The sequence below is a fragment of the Myodes glareolus genome, chromosome 11 (genome assembly GCF_982192425.1).
Source record: "Myodes glareolus chromosome 11, mMyoGla1.1, whole genome shotgun sequence".
NCBI lineage: Eukaryota > Metazoa > Chordata > Mammalia > Rodentia > Cricetidae > Myodes > Myodes glareolus.
In genome coordinates this window covers 48,705,340-48,724,404 of record NC_142036.1, presented here as the reverse complement: position 1 = coordinate 48,724,404, position 19,065 = coordinate 48,705,340, and the positions used below count along the sequence as shown (strand labels likewise).

At 37.8% G+C, this 19,065-nt stretch overlaps 1 protein-coding gene across 4 annotated transcripts in view; it reads left to right on the top strand.

Annotated features, from left to right (window-relative positions):
• Fut8 (fucosyltransferase 8) overlaps positions 1-19,065 on the top strand; it is a 247,949-nt gene that overhangs the window by 213,343 nt on the left and 15,541 nt on the right. For all 4 annotated transcript variants that reach the window (XM_087911719.1, XM_087911718.1, XM_048415983.3 and 1 more), the window contains 2 exons: positions 13,379-13,625; positions 14,948-15,124. In XM_087911719.1, coding sequence (XP_087767845.1) covers positions 13,379-13,625; positions 14,948-15,124 — 424 coding nt within the window. The remainder of the gene's footprint in view (positions 1-13,378; positions 13,626-14,947; positions 15,125-19,065) is intronic.

Below are 19,065 nucleotides of genomic sequence, written 5' to 3'. Positions count from 1 at the left end.
TTATCAATGGCTTCTCAGTTAACCCCCCAGGTCAGCCACATTCAGAGAATCCGGTTTGATCACATGCTCGTTCAGTCCCAGTCCAGCTGGCCTTGGTGAGCTCTCATTAGATCAGTCCCCTTGTATCAGTGGGTGAACACACCCCTCGCGGTCCTGACTTCCTTGTTCATGTTCTCCCTCCTTCTGCTCCTCATTTGGACCTTAGGGGCTCAATCCAGTGCTCCAATGTGGGTCTCTGTCTCTATCTCCATCCATTGTCGGATGAAGGTTCCCTCTGATCCTGCCTTCCTTGCTTACGTTCTCCCTCCTTCTGCTTCTCATTTGGACCTAGGGAGTTAAGTCCAGTGTTCCAATGTGTGTCTCTGTCTCTATCTCCATCCATCGCCAGATGAAGGTTCTATGGTGATATGCAAAATATTCATCAGTATGGTTATGGGCCAAGGCCGGTTCAGGCACCCTCTCTTCTGCTGCCCAGGGAAGAATCTGGGGATCTCTCCTTGGGCCTGAGAACCCCTCCAGAAACAAATCTCTTGCCAACCCTAAAATGACTCCCTTAGTTGAGATATGTACTTCCCTGCTCCCATATCCATCCTTTCTCCCTCCCCCCCATCCCATTCCTCCAAGCTATCCCCAATCCTCCCCTTCTCCCTTCTCTCTAACCATCTCCCCTTACTTCCACCCCCACCCCCGTGCCCCCAAGTTTGCCTGGCAATCTTGTCTACTTCTAATATCCAGGAGGATAACTATATGATTTTCTTCAGGTTCACCTTATTTAGCTTCTCTAGGATCACAAATTATAGGCTCAAAGACCTTTAATTATGGCTAGAATCCACTTATGAGTGTGTACATACTATATTCCTCTTTTTGGGTCTGGGTTACCTCACTCAGTAAAGTGTTTTCTATTTCCATCTATTTGCATACAAAATTCAAGATGTCATTGTTTTTTTACCGCTGAGTAAAACTCTAATGTGTGTATATGTTCCATACCTTCTTTAACCATTCTTCTATTGAGGGGCACCTAGGTTTTTTCCAGGTTCTGGCTATTACAAATGTGCAGCTATGAACATAGTTGAACAAATGCTTTTGTAGTGTGATAGGGCATTTCTTGGGTATATTCCCAAGAGTGGAATTGTTGGGTCCTGAGGGAGGTTGACTCCCAGTTTCCTGAGAAACCGCCACACTGATTTCCACAGTGACTGCACAAGTTTGCATTCCCACCAACAATGGATGAGTGTTCCCCTCACTCCATATCCTGTCCAGCATAGGCTATCATTGGTGTTTTTGAGTTTAGCTATTCTGACAGGTGTAAGATGGTATCTCAAAGTTGTTTTGATTTGCATTTCCCTAATCGCTAAGGATGTTGAGCATGACCTTAAGTGTCTTTTGGCCATTTGAAGTTCATTTGTTGTGAATTCTCTGTTCAGTTCAGTACCCTATTTTTTAATTGGGTTAATTAGAGTTTTAGTGTCTAGTTTCTTGAGTTCTTTGTATATTTTGGAGATCAGACCTTTGTCTGATGAGGGGTTGGTGAAGATCTCCTCCCAGTGAGAAGGTAGCCTTTTTGTCTTGCTGACATTGTCCTTTGCTTTACAGAAGCTTCTCAGTTTCAGGAGGTCCCATTTATTCATTGATTCTCTTATTGTCTCTGCTACTGGGGTTCTTCTTAGGAAGTGGTCTCCTGTGCCTATATCTTGTAGACTACTTCCCACTTTCTCTTCTATCAGGTTCAAAGTGGTCAGATTAATGTTGAGGTCTTTAATCCATTTGGACTTGAGTTTTGTGCATGGTGATAGATATGGATCCACTTTCATTCTTCTACAGGTTGACATCCAGTTATGCCAGCACCATTTGTTAAAGATGCTTTCCTTCTTCCATTGTATACCTTTAGCTCCTTTGTCGAAAACCAAGTGTTCATAGGTTTGTGGGTTAATATCTGGGTCTTCTATTCGATTCCATAGGTCGACTTCTCTGTTCTTATGCCAATACCAAGCTGTTTTCAATACTGTAGCTCTATAATAGAGTTTGAAGTCAGGGATGGTAATGCCTCCAGAAGTTCCTTTATTGTATAAGATTGTTTTGGCTATCCTGGGTTTTTTGTTTTTCCATATAAAGTTGATTATTGTTCTCTCAAGGTCTGTGAAGAATTTTGTTGGGATTTTGATGGGTATTGCATTGAATCTATAGATTGCTTTTGGTAGAATTGCCATTTTTTATGTTGATTCTCCCAATCCAAGAGCAAGGGAGGTCTTTCCATTTTCTGGTATCCTCCTCAGTTTCTCTCTTCAAAGACTTAAAGTTCTTGTCAAATAGGTCTTTCACTTCCTTGGTTAGAGTTACCCCAAGATATTTTATGCTATTTGTGGCTATCATGAAAGGTGATGTTTCTCTGATTTCCCTCTCTGCTTCTTTATCCTTTGTGTATAGGAGGGCAACCGATTTTTTGGAGTTGATCTTGTATCCTGCCACATTACTAAAGGTGTTTATCAGCTGTAGGAGTTCTTTGGTAGAGTTTTTGGTGTCGCTTATGTACACTATCTTATCATCTGCAAATAACGAAAGTTTTACTTCATCCTTTCCACTCTTCGAATCCCCTTGATCTCCTTATGTTGTCTTATTGCTATTGCTAGAACTTCAAGCATTATATTGAAGAGGTATGGAGAGAATGGACAGCCTTGTCGTGTTCCTGATTTTAGTGGAAAGGCTTTGAGTTTCTCTCCATTCAATTTGATGTTAGCTGTTGGCTTGCTGTAAATACCTTTTATTATATTTAGGTATGATCCTTGTATCCCCAATCGCTCCAACACCTTTATCATTTTTTTTACATTCATTCATTAACTTATGTATTTATCGATTGATTGATTTTTCACGACAGGGTTTCTCTGTATATCTCTGCCTGTCCTGGAACTCACTCTGTAGACCAGGATGGACTTGAACTCACAGAGACCCACCTGCCTCTGCCTCCAGAGTGTTGTGACTAAAGGTGTGCACCACCACTGCCTGGTAACATGTATTTTTATTTTCTTCTCTTATAGTGTGCTTAGAATTTCTAGTTAAAGTTCTGTGTGTGTGTGTAAGTTAGAATGTAGCCAACCCTAGACTGGTGCTCACCTTGTAGATTAGGCTGGCGGCCAATCCCAATAATCTGCCTGCCCCTCTCTCCCTAGTACTAGGATTACAAGATTAAACTCAGATCTTTATGCTTTCAAGACAAACTCAGTGGAGTTATCATCAGCCACTCTAGTTATGATGCTTGAGTCTTAGGGTACTGGGATTGGCCTTTACCCTATCATTAAGTCTGAAATTCAACAATATGAGTCAACATAATCAGGTGATAATGCAGCACAAAAATTACAAATGACTTAAATCCATCACAACACATCTCATTGCCAATTCTCCAAGTGTATTAATTTTGGAATTCCCACAAAGCAAAAGGAACTTCAGCTTCCCAACCTACAGTACCACACTGAAATGCTGATGGTTTACCTGCTTACTCTAGTCACCTTTTCCAGTGAGTTCAAAGAAGTCAGTTACCTCTGGGTCCTTTCCTGTTGCTGTGCACTGCATCGAAATATAACAGGTAGTAAAGGAATGAAGGGTAACTTTCTATGAAAAAAGAAAGGTTGGAATTTGACTCTGGTACATTTAATGACCCTTGTCCTCCCAAGTACCTGTTCCTCTATTTTCTTGTCTTACCAATGAGAGAAGCTGCTTTAGGGTCTTCCATGGGGCTGGAAGAATCAAATTAAGGAAAAGTATTATCTTACCCCCCCCACACACACACACAAAAAGAATAGAAAAACTAACCAAAACCTTCTCTAAATTTCTGTCTGTGAACTTAGGGTTTTACAAGAAATGAAAGACTGTTGGCAGCATCCTTTTAAAATTTTGTTGTATTTGTTTATTTATCTAATGTATACACAAACACGCCATCATCATGCATGTGTCATAGCTCACTTGTGCCATTACATGAGTGTGGAGATCAGAGGTCAGCTTACAGAAGTCAATTTCCCCTTCTACCATTTTCTACCATGTGAGTTCTGAAAATAAAACTCAAGTCATCAGGCTTGGTGGCACATGCCTTTACCCACTGAGCCATCTCATTAGCTTGGCAGTATCCATTTTATAAGCAGCCTATAGGCTAGCCACCTCTGGACAATGATATGTAGAGATATAGTCTATATCTTTCTGTGTATCTATAGAATTAGCAAATTTATTTCAGAAATTCAGAATGACCTCAGGGGCCTTCTATTTAGTGTCATGATCTGACAAACCTCCTTCGCCTTTTTTTTTGACATTGTCCTGTCCGCCTAATTTTAAACCCCCAAGATTGAACATGTTTTCTGTCAGCTGTTCTTTTAGTCTCCAGTCCAGAATGACACAGAGGTCTGGAGTCCAGTTGTCTTTCAAGGTGTTTCTGTTACTAGTAAATGCAGTGAGCACCTCATCAGAAAGCGGCTCAGTCGTTCTCAGGGTGTGATGTGCTGTCTTTAGAATGTTGCCAGTACAGTGCTGTGTTTCATGTGATTGAATTTAGAGCTTTTCCCTCAATTAGTTGAAGCCTTCATACTGTCAGTAGCACTAGTCTTTTTAGTTGCCTAAGTAGAGCAGAGATAGAATTAATATGGCAAGTGACAGCGTCTTACTTTTGTTCAAAAATCGATTTCTATCCACTGACGTGGTTGGAAAACAAAAGAAAAGTAGCCAGGTGTTGACTCGTTAATAGCTTATCATCTGTATTTTAAATGAGACAGGATCTCTGTCATTAAACCAGAATATAAATATTTATGCTGTCATTGTTTAAATGCCAAAGAATAGACCTCATACTTTTTGGGTTTTATTTATTTTTGTAAACAACCATATTTTTATTCAAATAAAAAATATTTTTAAGGGTTCTCTATACAGGTAGAGGTCTCACCATAGCTAGTTAGTGTTCACTCTTAATCTCCTTTTATTCTTGACTTCTCTGTCAAGTCTTAGTTTAGTAAGAATTTAATTTTTCGTATTTGGACTTTATTCTTGAAGAAAATTTAAATCCCAGAAATCTAGTCTTTGTAAACATAAGTTTACAAAACTTAAAACATAAAAAAAAACAGTTACTGAAATATGGACAGGATTTCTCAGTGACTTAACTAGCTATTTCTGGGCAGAGCAGAGTTTTGGTCAAGTTGGGTAGCAACATCAAATTTCCTAACATCTGAATAGCTGGAGTCCCTGCTGTTTAGCTTGATCATTGTTGAAATACTTGGAAAGGATGAAAGCTGCTTATTTTTTATTGTCTGTGGTAAACAGCATGAATAAGACATGTGTTGGGTATAAAGCAGTCACTGAAATGAGAGCACCACCATGTATTTTTCAGAGGCTATATTTTGGCAGGTCATCTCTTCCGGAACAAACTGTAGTTGCTTCTTGAGAATTTTTCAGCCGAATTGATTCAAAGATAAATAATGTTTTAAGAACGACTCTACATTTAGTATTGTGTTTAGCTTTCTTGTGTGTGAGGGAATCTTGCATGTACCAGCCAGAGGCCAGTATCAGACACCTTCCTCGATGGTTCTCCATCTTTTTTTCTCTTCTTTTCTCTTCTTTTCTTTTCTTTTCTTTTCTTTTCATTTCTCTTTTTGAGGCCAGGTCTTTCATTGAACCTACAGCTGGCAGATTCCTCTAGACTCTCTGGCCAACAAGCCTCAGATCCTTATGGATCTTCCTCCCCAGTACTGTAGGTGTGTGCTCTGCACAGCTTTTTACGTGGGTCCTGGGGATCCGAACTTGGGTTCTCATATTTTCTCAGGAAGTGCTTTACTTACTAAGCCATCTCTCCAGTCCATAGTGCTTAGATTCCTATGTGCTGAATTCCATTTCCTTAAAACAACTTGATAATATATCATAGGTAATAATAACTATTACTGTCCTAATTTACAGATAAGTAGGTAGTATTACTAATACCATTTTCTAGATGAAGAAACTAAAATGAAGTTAACTATGTATTATTTGAATCACATAGTTGTTAAATAATAATGGATTAAATATCAATGTTTGTGATTGCAACATTTCTACTCTTGATCACTGTGTGTTAGAGTCCAGGCCTCATGTAAATTGACATTTGCCTCAGTGCATTTATCTCCCTATTCCAGACTAAAATGCAGGAAGTCTGTGATGACATCTAACAGCTTTGCCATTCAAAGTAGCTCCTACAAATGAGGCAGGATAGAAACTGAGGGAACATTACTGTGGCATGAGAAGGAAAAGGCATCCCTCAATCCCAGGATCTGTACGTGTTTGTCACTGGCTAAGAATTTTTACAAAACTGGGTGGGGTGTGGGGAGAATCACCAAGAAGGTGCCTATATAAAGACTCATTTATTTTTAAGAGACATCTCAAGAGTGTTAAAACAGCAAATGAACCATGATTTGCTTATGGCCAAACTGCATGCGATTTTTGAGTTTATCATTATCAGCACACCTCTCTCGTCTTTAAGCAGAACGATGTACCTCCTTACAGTTTCATTACAGAGGGAATTCTTCAAGAACAGAAAACAAGTAAACAAGTAATGAAGTAAACAAGCTTATATGCTTTTACTTATTTTTAAACTTCATATCATCTTTGAACCTGGCTGTAATTTACTGTAACTTCAAAAGCCATAGGTAATAATATTCTTAGAATCTCTTAAATCTAAGAATGTGCTATCACTTATCCTTACTTAATAAACTCAAATTTGCTTCACACTGACTCATCTTAAAATGCTTTTATGCTATATAAGTCAAGATCTGGACAAGACCTGAGTGGAGATCCTTGAGGGAGAACTCCTTAGGCATTACAGCCAGCGGCATTAAGCTGAATCTTCCATTGCTGGTGATAGGAAGGGAATATGAAAATTCTCACTTTGTCTGTCTATAGAGGCAGTAAAAGAGACTTCTTTTTGAGACTTGAATCTAGAAAGCAGAGAGCTATTCTAACTACTGAAAAGGTGTTGATAATCTCTTTCCCTCAAGCAAAATATATATCCCATGTTTTCCTCAAGCCTTCTGAAGATTTGTCTTGGCCCTTCTCAGTTTTAGGAGTTATGACTGAAGAAAGACTCCCTTCCTGATGAGGGGTGGGTTGTGTGTAATTAATAGTAAGGGTGTTTGAAAAAACCATGTGGAAACATATTTTATAAGTTTACTAAAAGAAAAAAAACATATACAGAAAAAGATTGTAAGAGCCAGAGGTCTGGGAGGACCAGACATAACCAAAGCAATGTCATTTGGATATGACGGGGCCATGGTATTCAGGAACTCACAGCCGCTGTGGTTGTCTGGACAAGGTCAAGACAGTCAATGTTCTAGCATGGAGGGGGAGGGGCTCACACATCTCCACCCCTAATTGAGGGCTGTTGATAGCTTCTGAGGAAGGGAAGAGTCTGTTTTCTTTTTCTTTTTTCAGGGGTGGGGGATATTGGTTCAGCAAATGTTTATTGAGAAAGGGGGAATGAAACAGTGCTTTCAAAAATACATTTTTAATTAAAATGTAAACATTACTTTCCCCCTTCTCTTTCCTTCCTCTAGCCCCTCCCTCTAACTCTTTGCATGTCCCTTCTCAAATTGATATCCTTTTTTCTTTGCTTACACACACACACACTCAGAGGGGAGAGAGAGATCGAGGAGAGAAAGAGAGAGATCTAGAAACAACCTGATGAACCCATTTTTGTTGTATATTTGTCTATGGTTTAAGGGCCAATCAGTTTGTATTAGATAGCCAATTAGGCTCATAATTAAGAGCAGCTAATTCTCCCTCTTTTGGCATTAACTAGTATCCTATAGTTCTTTGTGTAAGGATGGGACCATGTGAGATTTTTCTCCTTTCATGTTGACATATCTGTTGATATTGTCATTGTTCAGGTCTTGTTTATGCAGCCATCTCTAAGAGATACTGCTTCACAGCAGATAGATATCCTGGTATTCTAACTCTTACAATCAACTTTCCTTAAGGATGTGGCACCTGGTAGGCTCACCACACTCCGCCTGATGTCTCCATGAGTCCTCATGAGTACATGGGCAGCACAAATTGGACTTGGCAGGTTATTTTAAAAAATAAAAAAGAGGATACAAAGTTGAAAGGGGGCGTGGAGGTGAGGAGTGGATATAGGAGGAGTTATGGGGAGTGGGGATGAATATGATCAAAATTTATCGTATAACATTCTCAAATAATGAATAAACATATTGAAATGGGGGGGGTGTTTAGACACAGAGTTTCTCTGTATAGCCCTGGCTGTCCTGGAACTCACTCTGTAGATCAGACTGGCCCTGAACTCACAGAGATCTACCTGCCTCTGCCTCCCAAGTGCTAGAATTGAAGGCATGCACCACTGCCGCCCCGACTACATATTGTATTTAAAAAGAAAATATTCCCTCATAAATTTTGCTAATCTCTGATGTAGCTTTTATACCTGGCATCCCAAATCCTCTACCCTTAACATCAGAACCTATTCATTCATGGTATACGTTAAGCTGCATAAGTTTTTCTGCAGAGGCTGGACATGAAGGATATCCCTTTCAAAGAGACATGCTTCCAGAAGAGGGAAGTAAGTGCACTAAGAAACCTGTAAGTAGTTTCTGTTCTTAACAGAAGAATACCTTATAAAACAGGGACCTTAATAAGAGGTATATCATAGCCTGCTGCTGAAGCAAAGTACTGTAAGACTTGGTGGAATTAAAGCGACAAAGTCTTAACTTCTCACCCTCCTGGAGACTACAAAATCTAAAATCAAGGTACTTGTAGACACTTTGTCAGGTGAAGTTCTGCTTGAATGAGAATGGGCCCCATAGACTCATGTTCGAACACTTGGTTCCCCAGTTGGTAGGCCTGCTTGGCAAGGATCAGGAGACGTGGCCTCATTGGAGGAGGTATGTCAGTAGGATTGGGCTTTGAGGTTTCAAAAGCCACATACCATTCCCGTTGCGCTCTCTGCCACCTGCTTGCAGTTCCAAATGTGAGCTCTCAGCTGTTCCTGCCACCATCCTTTGTATTGGCATCATAGACTCAAACCCTCTGGCACTGTAAATCCAATTGAACAGTTTCTTTTGTAAATTGCCTTGGTCATGGTGTCTCCTCACAGCAACAGAAAAGTAACTAAGGCAGTATCTTTTTGCCGTGTGCTCACATAATGGAAGGGATAAGCAAGCTGCATAAACTGGGTTTCTTTTATAAGGATACTAATATTGGGGGTTAAAATTTCAGTGTCAGAATCATTGCCTCGACCAGTGTCATAGAGCTGTCCCCCTATTTAGATCTTAACTTTCAGACCATAGTAGAAAGGCAGGCTTAAATGAGTCTCTCACCTAAACATTAGTGATCATTGTCAGTTTGGGTTGAACTAAGCAGTCCATTATATAAAGCACAGAGTAGTTGATGTTGATTGGTCACAAGTGAGTAGTATTGTCAACTTCTGTATGGATCATCCACATAGAACATCCTCTTGCTAGTAGTCAAGTCTCAACAGATTGATCAGAGGCTCTGTTCTCAAATAATTTCTATTTTAAATGTTACTTCAGAATGCTCACTCACTGATCTACACCCCTGTGTACAAATGCTCCTTTTTCACCACAGCTTTGACAGTCCATTCATCATCCTCTGTGTTTTTGCTGACAACTATCCTAACATGATTTTTTTGATTTGGACTTTATTGTTGATCAGAGATGTTGAACATTTTTCCTTATAATTTCCCAGTTATACTTCATTTTTTAAAAAATGTCGACTTAAATCCATTGCCTATTTTTTAAAATCAGATTGTTTTTGTTATTTTTAGTGCTTGAATTCTGTGTATTTTAGAGATTAGGCCCTTATCGGTTGTATGGTTTGCAAACATTTTTCTTGATTTTTGCGTTGTCTCTTCACTGAGTTGTTTGCTTTGCTATGCAGACTCATTTTAGTTTGCTATAGTCCCACTTGTGTGGTTTTGGTTTTGTTGCCTGTGGTTTGGAAATCTCATCCATTAAATCATTGCTGGTCCAATGTTGCAGAGCTTTTACTATTTTTGTTTTGTTTTTTGTAGCTTTATTGTTTCTGATTTTATGTTTGTCTTTATCCATTTTGAGCCCATTTGTGTTTATGGTATGTGAGTCCATTTTCATTTTCCTGTGTGTTAATATCTTTTTTTCTTAATACCATTTACAAAGTATATTTACACAGTAGATACCTGTGTATGCTTTTGGTACTTTGAGTTGGTCACTGTGTCTGTTTTTCTTCCAGCACCATTATGCTTTGATTACAAAAGCATTGCAATCCTCTATGAGTCCAACTGTAAGGTCTCCAGCTCCTGCCTCTTCTTTTTGAGGATCACTTTGACTGTGTAGAGTATTTGTATAGTTGCATACAAATTGTTTTTATTTTATTTCTTTGAAAAATGACTTTAGAATTAAGATATGGAATACATTGCTATAGATCACCTTGGGTATTATGAATATTTTAACATTTTTTAGCCTACATACTTGGGTTATCATTCCATTTACTTGTTCTTCAGTTTCTTTCATTATTGTTTTATCATTTTTAATAATTTGATTTTTCATCATGTTGTCTAAACTTACTCTAAGTATTTAAAGGTTTTTTTGTGCTATCACAAATAGGATTATTTTAAAATGTTACTAATTTCTACAACTTTATTTTATTTATTAATTCTTACACTGTATGATCGCATGTATACATGTAGATTCTGAAAAAAAATCTGATCTCATAGAGACAACAGAAGATGGTGCCTAGGAACTGAGGGAAGAAGAAAGGACAGCTGAAAGAGGGCAAAGTTTCATTTACATTGAAAGAAAGAACTTTAGTAATAGTGACCACGGTTGGCAGTATATACAGTCCCCTTGGTACTGATGGGCTGCAAGAGATACCAAAGCCCTCACATCCATGGATGCTTGTGCCCCTTGTATTTGATTACATACCATTTACATGCAGCCTACACTTAGCTAGATTACATATAATACAGAGAAAAATCATTTCTCACCCTTTAAAACATGATTCACAAATAAACCCTTTCTAATAATCTCCCTCTAACAGAAACCTGGCTGGGCTTAGAACTTTGAGTAAATGATACCAACATAAAATTTAGTAGCATGACTTGAATTTCAGTAGATTTATCATATATAAAATTCATTCACTTAGTATTTTAATGTGTGTATGTGTGCATGTGTGTATGTGCAATTACTGAGGAAAGTGAAGTTTTAATCCTTACTAGTTGTAAAGTAGAAATACCTTTTTTTTGATATTTTACTAGAATCTTTGTGAAAGCACACTTGCTAGTGACGATGTTTTATTTATTTTTCTTATACTGCAAACAGTCCAGTTTAAATGAGGTTTTGAACTGGAATCTTGTAGTTTTTGCTTGGTGAAGCATGTCATCATTTTCTATTCTAACAACTGCAGTATTTATTTTGCAATGTTCCTCAAATATTTGAATATAATTTCACAAGTATTTGACAAGTAAATGAATTAATGAAGGTAAGAACGAAGAATCAACAAGATTGTTCTTCTCTAACTGGAAGGTGTGGATACAGTTTTCATTCTATTCTAAAAGTTGTCAGTAGGCCTAGCTATAAAGACATTGAGGAGTTGGTGCCTTCAGGGATAATGCGTTCTTCTTAGTGAATTTTGAGCTACTTAGGCTAAGCATTTTTTAATAATGTTGTTAGGAAGAAGTAACAAAGGACAGCCCTACTAATTCTGCTCTTGTGTGTGTATATATGTTTATGATTATGTATGAGACTGAATATGACTGCTTTTTTATTTTTTTTCTTCCTTTTTTTCTAAGCCCAATGGTGATGCTGTTTAAAGACATTCTACTATATAACCCATGCCGACTTGGAACTCAGGATCCCCTCTTCCAGCCTCTTAAATGCTGAAATTATAAACACTCATTATGCCCAGCACTGGGACTTCCATCCTTTCTCTGTTTGTTTTTATTAAAAATAATCACCTTTTCCCTTGTCCTTCATTCTGTATGGTGTGTGTGTGTGTGTGTGTGTGTGTTACCTCTGATCACTTCCATATCTGGGAAAGCACAATGACATCTTTGTCTTAGGGGAGACTGGTACAGCTTAATTTAAATTGCATCTCATTCTTTCCCTTCACACTCTTAACTGTATTCCTCTTCTGATAAAGGTGCCCAGGTCTTTTTTCGCTGCATACTAGATGAACTGCAATGCTGATGCTAAATTGTTTATTACTATTCATGCAGTCATACTACAAATGCCATATTTTAGAAACTTTGTTCTCAAAATCTTGAAATGATTTTACATAGCAGAAAAGTAGAATATTACCAAGACTTTAAATCTCAGCTATACTAAACTGATTTTAAAATACCTGTGCAATTAGCTTTACTAGCTGTGTTTCATATAATTTATTTTAAAATATTTTAATTTATATATAATAAATTGTATATAGTGTAATAAATACATAATATAATGTAATAAATATACATACACATATACAGAAATAGGCTATGTTTCATATTGGTGAGTACATTTTCAATATGTTGTAGGCTTTCTTTTTTATAAGTATATTGTTTCCTTAATTGTACCATGATTATTACTACTTCTTAACTGGACTTACTTTGTATATTTATGCTCATATTTTCTGTTATTAAAGTTGTAACTCAGTATAATTTTTTCTGTGTAATATTTTGGTCTTCTAGTTATTAGTGGGTGATCTTTAATGTGTAAATTCTGATGGTATTGTCTGTCAGTTGTGGTTTATTTTTTATCCTTACATTATAAATTTAGTAGGATAGAAATAACAATGATGAATTCCAAAGTCAATCATCATCTATAATAATGATTATCTAATCTGTGAACTTTACTATTGAGGTAAATAAGGAACAAGTTTTTGTTATCATCATAATTGAATATATAGTACAAAAATATTTTTAGTTGTCTATTGTTTTTCTACAAAAGATGCAGATGGCTTGATTTATAATTGTAATCCTTTGTTATTTCTAGTGTCTGTTACAAAAGAAATGCAAACTAGAAGTTGGAGGTACTTACTGTATAATTCCAAAGCTGTAACAACAAAACAAACAAAAACCATGAACTTGGTAGCTGATTATATCTGTCAACCATATGGCTGTAACATAACTGGATGTTGGTTACCATCCTAACTTGAAGTATAAACTGATAATGGGACAGCACAATAGATAGTTTTAGAAAGGCCATGGACTTGAGAGGCATATTCAGCTCTCTCATTTTTTGCCCTGGTACCTTAGGCAGATTTCTTGACTTCCTGTATAAAGTGAAAGACCATAAACTTTCTTAGAGTTGCCCTCAAGGTACAGGTCCTCTGAGTTCTGTTGCATGATAGGTGTGTGCAGAGTGCAATGTAGTGACGCTGTGTTTTGATGTCCTGTTAGGTGAAGTGAAGGACAAAAATGTTCAAGTGGTCGAGCTCCCCATTGTAGACAGTCTCCATCCTCGTCCTCCTTATTTACCCCTGGCAGTACCAGAAGACCTTGCAGATCGACTCCTAAGAGTCCATGGTGATCCTGCAGTGTGGTGGGTCTCCCAGTTTGTCAAATACTTGATTCGTCCACAACCTTGGCTGGAAAAGGAAATAGAAGAAGCCACCAAGAAGCTTGGCTTCAAACATCCAGTGATTGGGTAAGAATCTGTTTTTCACTCTTAACAGCAATAGATAGCAGTAGTGTATATGCTTACTTTTCACTGTAAATTTTTATAGACTCTAGTAGTCATAGTCCCACCAAAGAACGAAGGCTCTGACACTTAAGAGCCTGTTCTCCCTTTGTTCACTCGGCAGCAGAGCAAATGTGCTGTGTACCTTCTGTCTCAAATGCTCTTCTTCCTTTGTTTCTTCCACTCATTTTTTATGAAGCTTTTTTGTTTTATTTTCATATTTCCTCATCCACATCTTTCTTCCTCTCTTAAACTTTATATGTAGAGCAGTTACTGACTCCTATTCTAAATGTTAGAGCTAAAGAAAGTACATAGTGAAATCAGAATATTAAATAGTGTTCATCTCCTGAAACTTCATTGAAATTCAGTGTGGCAAATTCTCCCTGCCCCACTTCATTTGTATAGAGCACACGAAACAAGTTCAGTTTCCTGAGAAGCAGTGATTAAGAAGAATGTAGGAAAGGAAATATCACTGGATAGATATCCCTGTGCTCAGACTTACGTCTGGACTATATAGTCTGGGATGCAAGGGAAACAATAGCAGAAGATGGCACAGTTACCCAGTGTACTACAGCCCTCACTCCAGATTCAAGACACAACCTTGTCTTTGGCAACACTAAGATGCAGGAGAATGCTGGGAGGTCAGTGCCCTAGCCATTGTAGACAGTGTAAGTCTGTGTCCCTTGCTTTATAACATTGTGACTTTTCTTCAGTACAAAAAATGAGATGTTTCTGTTTACATTTGATAGAGAAAAAATGTAACAAAAAGTCTGTAATGCCTTCATGAACATAAAATAGCCAATATCTGTAAAAGGCTTGCTTGTCTTAAACTGTAGGAAAAGTTCAGATGGGTTTCTGTTTTCTTAGATGACTTTAAATGCTATGAATTGAAGTGGTAGTAGCTCTACAGGGTAAAATGAAAGAGAAAATTAATTAATAAACCTTGGCATCAGGATGTTACAAGGAGTATCTTTAAACTGTGAATCCTGTTATGATTTTGGTCTCAAATAACTCAAAACTTAAATCTGTTAATGTCAGGTTCCCATATATTCTTGGATATGCCAATTATTCTGTAAGTATTTCTCAAAACCTTACTTAACTTTCATATTGCCCTGTGCTATATAACATACAACTATATTAAAGTATTTGTAAAATATTTTGAAATGATTTTATATTTTTAAGGTGAGAATAAATGAAAATTTGGTTTACTATGCCCCCAGTGCCACCATGACTGGGGGTACTGATTGAGTTAGCAGTACATTATCAGTGCACTCTCCACTTCTCCCCAGAGTCCATGTCAGACGCACTGACAAAGTGGGAACAGAAGCAGCCTTCCATCCCATCGAGGAATATATGGTACACGTTGAAGAACATTTTCAACTTCTTGCACGCAGAATGCAAGTGGATAAAAAAAGAGTATATCTGGCCACTGATGACCCTTCTTTGTTAAAGGAGGCAAAGACAAAGTAAGTTAGAACAACTAGTGGTTCTGCAGTGGAATTATCTTTTCGTTAAAGAGAATCCTTAATTCTGAAAACTTGTGCTTCTTGTTGTTGTTAACTCATGGGGTCCAAAATTCAAAGACTATATGTGCAAATATTAATATAATCAAGTCATACCTTATTAGCCATATCTGATATAGTATAATAAGAAATCTAAAATGAGCTAGACTACAGATTTGTGTAACATCATCAGCAATACATTGCCACACTTGTTAGTACCAAAATTTGTTTTAACGTACTAGAGTTGCTGTAAACAACATTTCATAGACTGGGGCTTAAGTGACGGAAGTTTATGTCTCAGTTCTGAAGACTGGAACATTCCAGATCAAGGTGCTAGTGGGGTCGATTTCACTCTGAAGTTCCTTTCCTTAGCTTATAGGTAGTCACCGTCCAGTCATGATACCCTATATTATTAAGTAACTCCCATTCTAGGAATGGAATATTCCTATTTATTAGAATATGGTGCTAGTAGTACTCCTGTAGGATTAGCAGATTATTAAGAAGCACATAGACAAAGCCTTGAGTCACATTGGAAATTTCTACTCACAAGATCTGGGTCAATAAGATAAATAAAAGATAGTTTAAGTATATATGAAAGTAGAGGAAGGGGGGAAAATGTAGTATTAGCTTTGCTCAGATACCATCTCCTCCAGAAATCATCCCTAAGCTTTAAGTGGGTTGTATCCCTTGTCTGCATGTTGTTGGTGTATGGCTGAATATTTGTGCACTTCTGTCCCCTTCAACACATTATAGACACTTTTGATACAATTCCTAACTGAGGTATAGGCCCAGTAAATGCTGAATTGTTTACTTAAATAATTCGTAAACATTTTTGTTAGCAGTTAATTGTTTTCCTTTTTAATATACTGCTTGATTTCTCTTTTCTGTTAGTTGGAGGTGGGAAAAAGAAGCATTTAGAGTGAGGACTAAAATAGAACTGTTTCTGTAAGTCATTGAGTGCACATAGCCAGGAAACTCATCAGCCAAATGTGAGACTAAGTTATTATAAGAACTACGCATTAAGTGGTTATTGAGAACAAGACATTAAAGTTTTCATTGTTTAATTTAATATTTAGGTATACAAGAGAAGCAAGCAGTAATAGTTCACCATGCTCACCCATTTTAAAGCACTAACTAGACTCAATTTGTAACTTGGTTAAAGAAAGGATATTAATCTTGTCTCTTCTTTGACTTATTCTTGAATGTATCACTTACTTCTTCCCTTGATTGGCAAAGTAATTCATGTCCATTAAAAATTACAGAAGTTCATACATGCAAAGAACAAAGGAAAAGTACTACCCACAATCCCATTACCAGTAATAGCTATAGTTTAAATAATGGTATTTTCCTCCCAGAAATTTGCATAATCACATTTTTTGTTTTATTTTTTGAGATGGAATCTCGTGTGTCCCAAGCTGGCCTCAAGCTCCATATGTAACTGAGGATGACCTTGAATTTCTGAGGTTTTGCTTCTATCTCCTGAGTACTAGAATTGCAAGCCTGCCTGTGCCATCTCATCCAGTTTCTGTGTTGCTGGGGATCAAATCCAGGGCCTTTTCCATGCTTAGCGAGCACTCTACCAATTGATTATAGCCCAGCCTTAGCACTTTTTTTTTGAAGGTTTTTTTGAGATGGTTGGTGTATCTCTGGCTATCCTGGAGCTCACTACGTAGACCAGGCTGGCTGCCTCTGCCTTCCGAGTGCTGGGATTAAAGAAGTACACCACCACCATTTCTTTGTGGGTTTTTTCATTTGTTTGTTTTTATTTTGTTTTTTAATAGTTAGGAATTTGTATAATTTAAACTTTTTTAATTTAATACTTAGCATTAGATCCATCTTTTTAGGTCCTTTAAAAGGCCCGCTTATTTATTTATAACTAACAACTCTATGCTTGTGGGGAGCCATGTAATGCTTAGAACTATGTATACAATGTGTACGTTATAGAAAGAGTCAAACTTGGTGTGGGAGAATTGTCTGTATTCTGTCAATCATATTTTAATAAAACGCTGATTGGCCAGCCAGGCAGTATAGGCGGGAAAGCCAGACAGAAAGTAGGGGTGGAGCAAAGAGACTGGGAGTTTTCTGGGAAGCAGAAAGCTTCCAGTTCTGCCCAGACCACTGGAGAGGAAAGATGTAAGCTGCCCCGCTGGAAAAGGTACTGAGCCATGTGCTAACGTAGATAAGGATAATGGGGTAACATAAGTTATAAGAGCTAATAAGTCGCCTGACCTAATGGGCCAATCAGTTTATAATCTTATGGAGTCCTGTGTGTGATTTCTCTTTGGGATTTGCCGGCTGTGGGGTACCGGATGGGATGGAAACCCCAACAAGCTGGCCCCCACATGTTACACAAACTAATACCCAATAACTCACCAACGTGTGTGTGTGTGTGTGTGTGTGTGTGTGTGTGTGTGTGTGTGTGTGATGGAACCATTAAAGACCTGCTCTGGCAATTTTGAAGTATACATTGTTATTAACTGGGTTACCCTGAGGTGCACAGATGCTTAACACTTAGTCCTGCATCTGAAACTTTGGTCACCAGCTCTCCATTCCCCATCCTTCCCCCTCCTCCCCTGCCCCTTAGACTTAATTTCAGTGCCCACCTTTTTACCCTTTGTTTCCATAAAATCAATGTTCTGGATTCAACTTAAGATTGAAGGTATATAATATTTGTCTTTATTAGTGTAATGCCCTTGAATTTTTTTTCTATGTGGTCAAAATGACAATTTCCTTTTAAAAGAGATATATAGATATGTATGTGTATATACATGTATATATATGTGTATATATGCATATATATGGTGTGTGTGTGAGAGAGAGAGGAAAGGAGGGAGGAAGGGAAGGAAAGAGAGACTTCTCTTTATTTGTCCACTTGTGGACATCTAAGGTGCTTCCATATCTTAGTTACTGACATGAAAGCACCTTGGCTCCTGAAATGAGCATGAGAATAAAGAGATTTATTTACTGATTTTAGTTATTTTGTATATATGCACTGTGATGGGATTGCTGGAGTATATGGTAATTCTTTTTAATTTTGAGAGAAATTTATCCATTAAGGTTGTACTTGTTCATGACCTCCCCACAGTGTACAAGGAGTCCTTTGTACCACAGCTGAAGTGACACTGTTGACCCTGTCTTTTTGTTAACAGACATTCTGAAGGGTGAAGGGGTGACATCTCATTATGGTTTTACTTTGCATTTTCCTGGAGCTCAGAGATGTTAAACACTTCTCATATTCTTTTCCATATATAGTTTATAAATTAACCCCTTATCAGGTACATGACGTGGGGACGTTTTCCCAGTTGTTGGACTGCCTCTACTGTGTGTTGTTTGCTTTGCAGCGGCATTTTGGTTTGAGAACCCTACTTGCTGTTTTTGTTGCCCATGGTTTTAGAGCCTTGTCTAAGACATCATTGCCCAAACCAGTTTCATGGAGCTTTTTCCCAGTGTCATCGCAGGAGTGTGTAGTTTCCAGTCTTATAAACATTTAAAATTTTTATTTTATTTATTGTTTTTAATTGAGCTATACATTTTCTCCCACTCTCCTTCCTCCCCTCTCCACTTTCACCCTCCCTCCTGCCCCCCATGCTCCCAATTTACACAGAAGATCTTGTCTTTTTCTCCTCCCAATTTACACAGAAGATCTTTCTTTTTCTCCTTCCTATGTAGATCCATGTATGTCTCTTCTAGAGTTCTCTTTGATGTCTAGGTTTCTGAGGTTGTGGACTGTAGGCTGCTTATTCTTTGCTTTATGTCTAAAAGCCACTTATGTTATATTTGTCTTTCTGGGTCTGGGTTACCTCACTCAATGTGATGTTTTCTAGATCCATCCATTTGCCCACAAATTTCAAGATGTCATTATTTTTTACCACTGAGTAGTACTCTATTGTGTAAATGTATCACAT